This window comes from Phragmites australis, chromosome 18 (assembly GCF_958298935.1).
Source record: "Phragmites australis chromosome 18, lpPhrAust1.1, whole genome shotgun sequence".
Classification (NCBI taxonomy): Eukaryota; Viridiplantae; Streptophyta; class Magnoliopsida; order Poales; family Poaceae; genus Phragmites; species Phragmites australis.
Window position 1 is genome coordinate 3,468,524 of NC_084938.1, and position 8,956 is coordinate 3,477,479.

The 8,956-nt window shown below is 41.8% G+C and overlaps 1 protein-coding gene across 4 annotated transcripts; it reads left to right on the forward strand.

Moving 5' to 3' along the window:
* The first annotated feature begins 4,970 nt into the window (after positions 1–4,970).
* LOC133898248 (meiotic recombination protein SPO11-2) lies at positions 4,971–8,324 on the forward strand. 4 transcript variants are annotated; one of them, XM_062338862.1, is made up of 11 exons: positions 4,971–5,115; positions 5,221–5,307; positions 5,690–5,819; positions 5,917–6,054; positions 6,149–6,237; positions 6,357–6,485; positions 6,563–6,657; positions 7,017–7,079; positions 7,170–7,246; positions 7,320–7,475; positions 8,006–8,324. In XM_062338862.1, the coding sequence occupies exons 1-11, from the start codon at positions 5,032–5,034 to the stop codon at positions 8,020–8,022; spliced, it is 1,065 nt and encodes a 354-aa protein (XP_062194846.1). In that variant the 5' UTR covers positions 4,971–5,031; the 3' UTR covers positions 8,023–8,324. The 4 variants fall into 4 exon arrangements, with proteins under 4 accessions (XP_062194846.1, XP_062194844.1, XP_062194845.1 ...); XM_062338860.1 differs by having other exon boundaries at positions 7,320–7,447; XM_062338861.1 differs by lacking the exon at positions 5,221–5,307 and having other exon boundaries at positions 7,320–7,447.
* Positions 8,325–8,956: the final 632 nt, after the last annotated feature.

Sequence of the window (8,956 nt, forward strand, 5' to 3'; positions counted from 1 at the left end):
ACGTACCATGAAAGTTAGCTCAGAACACATCGCAAAACTGCTCCTACAAGTAGATTGTCTCTGGTGATAGGTTGGTCCACCATGTCCTGGCAGCTCATTCAAGGGTTGTTGGGAGGTAATTTTCCATTGCATTCTCATCCCCACTAGCCGCCTGGATGGTCGTGGTATAGATCTAAAGAAACTCAATGAGATTTGTACTTTCATTGTATTTCTCAATCGTCCAGGGGCGGAAACTTGCTGGCTAGCTTTCGCTCCATAGATGTAGAGAGAATGCCAGTCATCCATTTATGGCGTCTTGCTTGGTTCTAGCATCCCCAAGAGTCTTTCCCACATAGATCAAAGAGATTGTCTGGCCTGCCCCGATTAGTACTATTTTTGGCTAGGGTTAGATGAGAGTTCTTGGCTTGGAGGATGATCTCCTTTGTTAAGTTGACCACCGAATTCATCCAATCCTTACTGGTTGGGGTAGCCAGATTTATGGTCGGAGCCCGCATGAGGGTCTAGAAGGAGGATCCTCCTAGCAGTTGCAGACTTAAAGCGGTCAGCCCCCGGCTGATGTTCACGAGATGGTAAGATTGGAGCCCCGTTAAGGAACAAGGGTGGTGTGCCTGCCTGAAGCTGACCATTGCCTGCCGGCGGGGTCGAAGGACCCTAACTGTTTGCAGGGTCGTCATCATGATGATCCAGATCATCACCCCTGTCTCTGATACTGAAAACTTCTTAGGAGTAATCTCCGTTAGAGGATGTGTCTAAATCCATCATGGATGTTTCATCGGATTGCTCCGGGTTGGTATTTTGACAATCCATGTTGTCAGAAACTGTGGGGATCGATCTCGACTTGTTTTGAACTGGACATTCACAGTTGTTTTGGCAACCGAGTGGTTCAAACTCGATACCATAATCTTTGGCGCATTGATCCATAAATTGACTTACCTCATCGCTTGAATCATTGCCAAAGAGTTCGTCACCAAAATCAACCCGATTGATCACAGGTTCATCGGGAAGAGAGGTAAAGTTGTTGTAGAATCCCTCATCTGAAAAACCAGTTTTCGGCGAAACTTTGGGCGATGTTGACGACATCTCGCATGTAGATTCTTCAATGCCTTTTCTCATGATCCTCACGGACAGCGCCAGCTGTCGACGATTAGTGAGTTGCCAATCTAACAATTTGTTGAAAATTGGGGGATGCTTTGAGTAGACGAATCATAAGAGGAACACACAGGGGCTTTTAGACAAGTTCGAACCTCCTTGAGGATAATGACTCTACATCTTGTTTGTCTTGTATTGATCTGAGCATGTTACAAGAGGGGTGTAGCTAGCCTCAAATCTAAACCTACTCGGTGACTTTCTCGTTGGTTTCTATATTCCTCGTGTTGCCTGTCTTAACTTGTTTTGTCTTGTCCTGCGTAGCGCCCTTTGGCTCCATATATATATATATATGCTATGAGACATCTTGGGTACCTACAGGTGGTTTTCTTTGTTCTGGGGATCCCCTTCCTAGGGATTGAGATATGCTCTAAGAATTATAGGAAATCTTGGGATGCCTAGATATGAGAACTATCCCTTGTTCATCATCAATAAGCATGTTAGGTATCTCAGATTTAACTAGTAAAACCTATAGGCAATGCTACGATAAGCATATCTCAGAAAGACACAATCCAATGTTTTAGGTCTCAGGTTGTGCTTTTTAGTTATTTGTACATTAAGTTTTGCCAAGCATCCCCAAATGCGCAAATAAGAAAATGATGGTTTTCTCTCTTTCCATTCTTCATATGGGGTTTTATCTTTATTCTTAGTAGGAACTCTATTTAGAACATGACATAAATTCAACAAGGCCTCCCCCATCATACCTTAGATAATCCCGCAGTGTCTAACATGGCATTAACCAGGTTAGTTAGGTTACTATTCTTTTTTTCGGCTACCTCGTTTTTATTGGGGTGAATAGGGAGACATTCTCTCATGAATAATTCGAAATTACTAGAGAAATGATCTCCACCACGATCCGATCTGAGTCTTTTGATTTTCTCTCCATTTGATTTTTAACTTCTATCCTATAAATTTTAAAGTAGTCTAGAACCTCATATTTAGATTTCAACAGATACAGATGACATAATCTAGACGCATCATCAATTAAAATTATGAAATATCTTTTTCCACCATTCGTCAACACACCATTAATTTTGTAAATATTTGAATGTATGAATTCCAATGATGCTAAATTTCTCTCCTCGACAGCCTTGTGAGGCTTACGAGATTGCTTAGACTGCACACAATTTTGTCACTTGGAACCTTTGACAATGGAAAAAAATGGAATTAAATTCAAGCTGTAAAGCCAAGAGATACAATCAAAATTTATGTGACATAACTGTGAGATCTGAACACTAGCCTCATCTCCATTAACATTACCACAAATATGGTTCACAGATTTATTGCAAAAATTAGAAAGGGAAAAGTGGAATAAGCCTCCACACTCATAGCCTTTAGCAATAAAAAGTCCATATTTCGATACAACTACTTTATTAGACTCAAATAACACCTTACACCTGTTTCTACAAAGAATAGAACATCTAACTAGATTCTTGTTTATTAAGAGACATGTTGGACGTTCCTCAGCTGCATGATCTTTTTCAAAGTAAATTTTATATATATTGTGCCAACATCATGAACAGAAGCACGAGACCCATTTCCCATTAAGACGGAAGAATCCCGAATGACCTGATAAGAGAGAACATTGCAATGTCAGCACACACGTGTACATTAGTCTTAGTATCAATCCACTAGCTAGTAGACTGATTCACTGAAAGAACAATAGGTAAATTACCATACCCGGTAGCTCTATCTCCAGTGTTGCCAATGGTCACGTTGATAGGCTTGGTGTTCTTTTCTTAATTAACTTTTTACCTTTACGGTGTTGGAAATCTTTAGCCCAATTGTCAATCTCGCCGCACACGAAACAAGATTTATCATATTTGTTCATCATCTTCTTCTTGAAGTCGGGGTTTATTTGGCCTTGTTATTTTTCTCTTTGAACTTTCGTTAGAGGATTGTTGCACCACATTTGCGCTAGACTGCCCATCACCTCCTTTATTATGTATATCTTTAGCCCGAGCTTTCTCCTCGATATCAAGAGACGCGATCAGACTCTCAACAACGATTTCTTGTCTCTTGTGTTTTACAATAGAGGCAAAATTTCTCCACGAGGGAGGAAATTTGGCAATGATACCCCTAGCCACAAATTTGTTGGGTAATGCACACTTTAGGAGTTCAAATTTCTTTACAATGCACTGAATCTTATGAGCCTGCTCGACTACCGTTCAATTAACGGTCATCTTATAGTCATGATACTGCTATATGATATACAATTCACTACATGCATCTGACGCACCAAATTTTGCATTTAGTGTGTCCCAGAACTCATTTGCATCATTTATGTGCATGTACATATCACATACACGATCGGTAAGAGCGCTACAAAGAGCGTGTTGGCTTTCTCGAACTTCTTCTGCTCATCAGAGGAAAGAGTTCATTCAGCCCGGCCAGATGTAACCCAGTAGCAGTTTATAATCGTAAGCCACAAAGTGGTTTTGACCTACCATCTCTTAAAGTGCACAACGGTAAACTTGTCCGGCCTTGGTGAATCGGCAAAAATAGCCATTATTAAATTAAAGTGTCTACAATAAGATTTTTAGATTATTGAAAAAATAATACTTTCAGATTTAATTTAATTTAACATGATCATGAACATATGCAAACAATAAGCTTCGAAGCTTTGACGAGCCTTGACTAGCTTTCTGAGAAAAATTCTGACAAGATCCGACAAGCCTCGATAAGGTCTCAACAAGCTCCGAAAAGGTATCTAATATATAATAGATAGCAATGTACGTACCCGACAGTAACATGAGATACAAATGCCCATGTGATGGCGATGAAGTAGACGACGACAAAGATAAAGTAGATGAAGCAAATCATGATGATGTAAAGGAAGCAGATCATGAGCAGTCACGCCAAACGCTTCCCAAAGATCTTATTCGTCATCTCTCAGTGTAGGATTCTAAGAGCGATGAGTTTCAAAGACCTGCTCTCTTGTTTGTCGGTGCATGTTGGCGCAGCAGGATATAGTAGTCTACACACGACGATGCAATAGAGAGAAAATAAGCGCAAGCTACTAGACCCGACTCAAGCTAAGTGAAGGAGAGAATTCATTTTAAGTTGATCTCTCTTCACATTCACTAGCAAGGTGGCACTAAAAGATACACCCCCACCTCTAGTTAGTTGATACTTTAAGATTTATTTAGAATTACTCAAATATAATGGGCCAAGCATATATATTCTAACAGATAGTATGACGCAACACACCTTCCATTCTGTTGACTTCTCTGGTTGAAATGCTTCAAGAAAAGGTGGATACCATCTAGGTTCCAAAAATTCAAATGAGGATACTTTTTTTTAGAGTCGGACCAGAGCTATGCCATTCATTATAGAAGAAAAGAGTTTTGTAGAAAAACACGCACGGGAGCAAGTGGTGAAGGTCAAACCCGGATTTTTTCTTATATCTGCAAACACTGGTGGGAAAAAAATATACCGTGTTTATAAAAAAATATTGAGTTTTTTTGAATTTATTTAAATTTTTATCTAGTATATATAATATTTCTGATAAATCATATTTACCAGTAACCTCTCCTATCCCTCCTCTTTGGTTATTCATCACTGTTTTACCCGCTAGTCTTGTTAATCTGCCTAGTGATTTCCTTTGATGTCAACGTATGGGAACCGGTTGATATTGTAGATTCTTAAAGGAAAATTAGGTTTTTGCTATCACTCCAATTACGGTTTCCGCATTTGCCGTCGCTCTTGTAATATTTTGGCTCGTGCCACTGGTTCGGAAAAAAAAAATGTTTATACCCCTGGGCCGACTCACTAAAAGGCCATGAACAACAGTCAAAGCCCATCTCAGTCCGGCCCATCTGTCAGTGTCCACACAGAACAAGAAGTTGGCGGCTCGCCTCCGCCGCGAAGCGCAGCGCCTTCACCATGGCGGGGGCGGACGTGGCGGCGGCGTCGCTGTTCGGCGCGGACCGGCGCCTCTGCTCCGCCGACATCCTCCCGGCCGCCGAGGTCGGCGCTCTCTCCTCCTCGCTCGCTTTGTCCTCCTCCCCCTCGCCTCCAACTTCGATCGAAATGGGAGAACGTGCGCAGCGTGCTCGTGTTTGTTGTCGATAGGTCCGGGCAAGGATCGAAGTAGCGGTGCTCAACTTCCTCGCCGCACTCGCCTCCCCCTCCTCTCCAGCCATCTCTGTCCTCCCCCTGGTACGCCCGCTGATGGCCCAAACCAAAACCTCCATTTCTTTTGTACTTTCGGTGGCACGGCACCCATGTGGCCAAGCACATGATTTTGATTCTTAACCAAAAACTATCACATATTACCGAACAATTACTTTTGCAACTAATCCTCATTAATTCTTGCGTTCACGATTAGTTCGGCGAATAATGCTCATCAAGATTATTACAGTCACAATTTGTTTCAAGTCGTAGTAGTATCTTGTTGTGTGTGGGAAGAGTTTGGTATGACCTGTAGCTGCAGCCTTCCAAGTAAGACGGTAATGGCAAAAGATTTTATGTAGAGTATGTTTACTAGCTATCGATCAATTCACTGTGTAAAATTTCTGAATTAAGTGCTTTGGCATGGCAGATTAGCCGGAGCTCTGCCAACTGCAGCCTGCGTAGCGGGTTGCTGAGCGACGTTTCATCGGTTTATCTGTCCTACGCCTTCTGCAAGAGGTCTTTGATGAGACAAAACGATGCAAAGGCGTTCGTAAGAGGTTGCCAATGATTTCTGTAGTCTCGTGGGAACACATTTCTCCATTTTGAATGCACCTATTTAGTCTGTTAAATTGGTTGCATCTTGTATTGTGACAGTTTGGAAAGTCATGGAGATGTGCTACAAGATCTTGGGGGAGGGGAAGATGGTCAACCAACGGGAGTTGTTCTACAAGCTCCTCTCGGACTCTCCCAAATATTTCAGTTGTATGCGCCATGTCAACCGAACCATTCAAGGTCTACAAGCCCCTCATCCGAACCCCATTTGGTTCTTTCCTGAGCAGCATGTACCTTGGTATGAAATCGGATTTTTGCACTGTGTTATATGCAGACGTTGTGTCCTTGCTCCGGTGTACAAGGCAGAGCCTAGGAGTCATGGCATCAAGCAGAGGGGCACTGATTGGGCGGCTCATCGTGCATGTGGGCTCTGTGATATGTTGAAACATGTCTTGCTTATTGGAATTATCTGTTGATGGCAATGATAATCAGTTGTTTATCTTTTCTTGAATAATCTAAATTGCTTGTTCAAACTACCTTAGGAACCGAAAGAAGAACACATTGACTGCTCTATTCTTGGACCTTCCGGGCATGCAATTACTGGAGACCTGAACCTGCTGAGCAAATTAAATTTGTGTTCAGATGCTCGGTATATTATTGTAGTGGAGAAGGTACCAAGTTGTTTTTTCAGTCTAGTAGCATGCCTCTATTCTTTACTACTAGCTCATCGGTCACTTGTTTGAAATAGGATGCCATATTTCAGAGGCTGGCTGAAGACCGCTTGTATAATCAGCTCCCTTGTATCCTAGTCACTGCAAAAGGATATCCTGATCTAGCTACGAGGTTGCATACCTCCAGTGAAAGACTTTCCTTTCCTCATTTAGATATATATGGCTTATAATAGCACACTTTATATCTGCTTTTTTAGTTAATTCAATGGCTTTTTTCATTGCCTTTCGGAATGAAACTCTATTTTTTAATTGGAAAGCTATTTATTCTGCAAGAATGTTAGGTTGTCTATAAGGTTCTTTAACTTTTTCGATAGCAATATTAAGTCTCTGGTTTACAGAATTAACTTCCTTTTGGAGATCTTTCTCTAATTCTTCGATTTCTCCTGCATCCAAATCTTCAGCCCATTGTATTGTTGGCATAATTGGATATCTGGTGTACTTATTCCATGTATGTTTTATGTTCCAATGCAGGTTTTTCTTGCATCGACTGAGCCAGACTTTTCCAAATATGCCAATTTTTGCATTAGTGGATTGGTTAAGCCCTTTCCTGTGCTGATCACTATATAGTATAATTGACTGATATTATTTTAACCATTTCAGATATAATTGATTTTCTTTTTCCAGGAACCCAGCAGGGCTTGCTATATTGTGCACTTACAAATATGGAAGCATATCAATGGGTTTGGAGTCATACAGATATGGTACTTTTTTTGAGTGATCAAATACTGATCATGCCAAAATTGTCAAACGATATGAATCTTATAATTTTTTCAGCTTGCAATGTGAAATGGCTTGGCCTAAGAGGGGATGATCTGCAGCTTATCGCCGAGAGCGCATTGCAAGAGCTGAAGCCACGTGATTTGCAGATTGCGAAAAGCTTGCTGTCATCTAAATTTCTGCAGGTGTATCTTCTGTTCTTCAACTTTCGGGGTAATGTAGTAGAGTTGGAAGCAGCGATTTTCAGATTAGATGCAACTGGGGACATGAAAGTAACAAGTAAATCTGGAGATTTTTCAGCATTCATCTTTTGAAGCACATACCTGCATTATGAGATTGTATCTGTTAGGCTCTTGGTCCAAATTAACTAACAAAGCCGCTGCATAAGTGCATTGTGCTTTGTCTAGTTAGTTTGATCAATGAGTGAGGCTGTTTAAGAGGCAACGGCAAAAAAGGCCATTAAATGCAGCATATCTTGCCAGTGTTGGGCAGTTGGCCATATATAAAATTCCAACAGTAACCACGTACCTGTTAGTTCAAGTTTCAATACAAAAAGGATTAATTCCCTGGAATCGAACTATATGCCCGTGACAATTAATGACATCGTTAAAAGTTCTCTGTTCTTCCCATTACATCACCAAATGTACTGCCTGATGCTTGGTCATTTGTCCTTCTGACGAGGCCATAAACTTCTAGCTTATGAGCTGTGACACTTCTAATTTACGCTGGTTTTTGGGCTGCAGGAGAATCACAGAGCTGAGCTGACACTGATGGTCGAGCGGGGCAAGCGTGCGGAGATCGAAGCCCTCTACTGCCACGGATTCGATTTCCTGGGGAAGTACATTGCGAGGAAGATTGTACAGGGTGATTACATTTGACAGTGCAAGGCTGTCAGTTTGTTTCTCTGGTTGTGTTGAGCGCTGGAATGTTAGCGCGAGCTAATTGGCTGGTGAAATCTGGTTTCGTCCAGTGCCTGAGGATTGGCAGGGTGATATGGAATTATATATACAAGATTAACTTGTTTTTGTTACTCATAGTGTGGAATGAGGATTGTTGATCTTATTATTAGAGCATGTATTTGTTTTCGCATCATTAGCTTCTTCAAATGGATCAACTTGGATTCAGCTGAGGCCTGAGAAGAAAAGTTACCCTGCACGAAAAAGCGTGAGCCCTGCCCAATTCGGGCCAGGCCTGAGCAGCAATTTGTTGTCAGCCCAAAATTATTTGGGCCTGGCCTGTGAAGGCGCTTTGGGCCAATCGAGCTGACCAACAGAATGTGTGGCTGGTGAAATGGTGAAGTTTGAAATTTATCCACCCTTGGTAACTTGAGCATGAGGGTCCCTTAGATCATTACACATCGATTTTTTTTTTTCCAATACGAGATAGTTCCAAGCAACATAAGAAACAAAATGCACTCTGTTCATTGGGGTGTCCATATATCAAGTCTTCATGATGCTCGGTGTCGAACGGACCTCGCCGGCGATCGCCTCCGCCATGCCTAATCTTGGCCCTGGCCTCATCTTCATCATCGCAGCCTGCCTGACGTGCTGACTGAATTTTACTGAGCTGAGATTAAACTAACATTTCTTGTACAGCTTACTGGGGATTGTGCTCATGTTTGTTGGACTCTACGTGGTGTTGTGGGCGAAGAACAGGGAGGACAAGATGTTCACCGAGCTGACGGCCCCTTCTGA

What these genes read in the sequence shown, in the direction of transcription:
- LOC133898248 (XM_062338860.1), top strand. Translation starts at nt 5,032, where the DNA reads ATGGCGGGGGCGGACGTGGCGGCGGCGTCGCTGTTCGGCGCGGACCGG. An exon ending in TGCAAAGGCGTTCGTAAGAG is followed by an intron (nt 5,820 to 5,916) that starts GTTGCCAATGAT and finishes GTATTGTGACAG; the next exon opens with TTTGGAAAGTCATGGAGATG. An exon ending in ATTTTTGCATTAGTGGATTG is followed by an intron (nt 7,080 to 7,169) that starts GTTAAGCCCTTT and finishes TTCTTTTTCCAG; the next exon opens with GAACCCAGCAGGGCTTGCTA.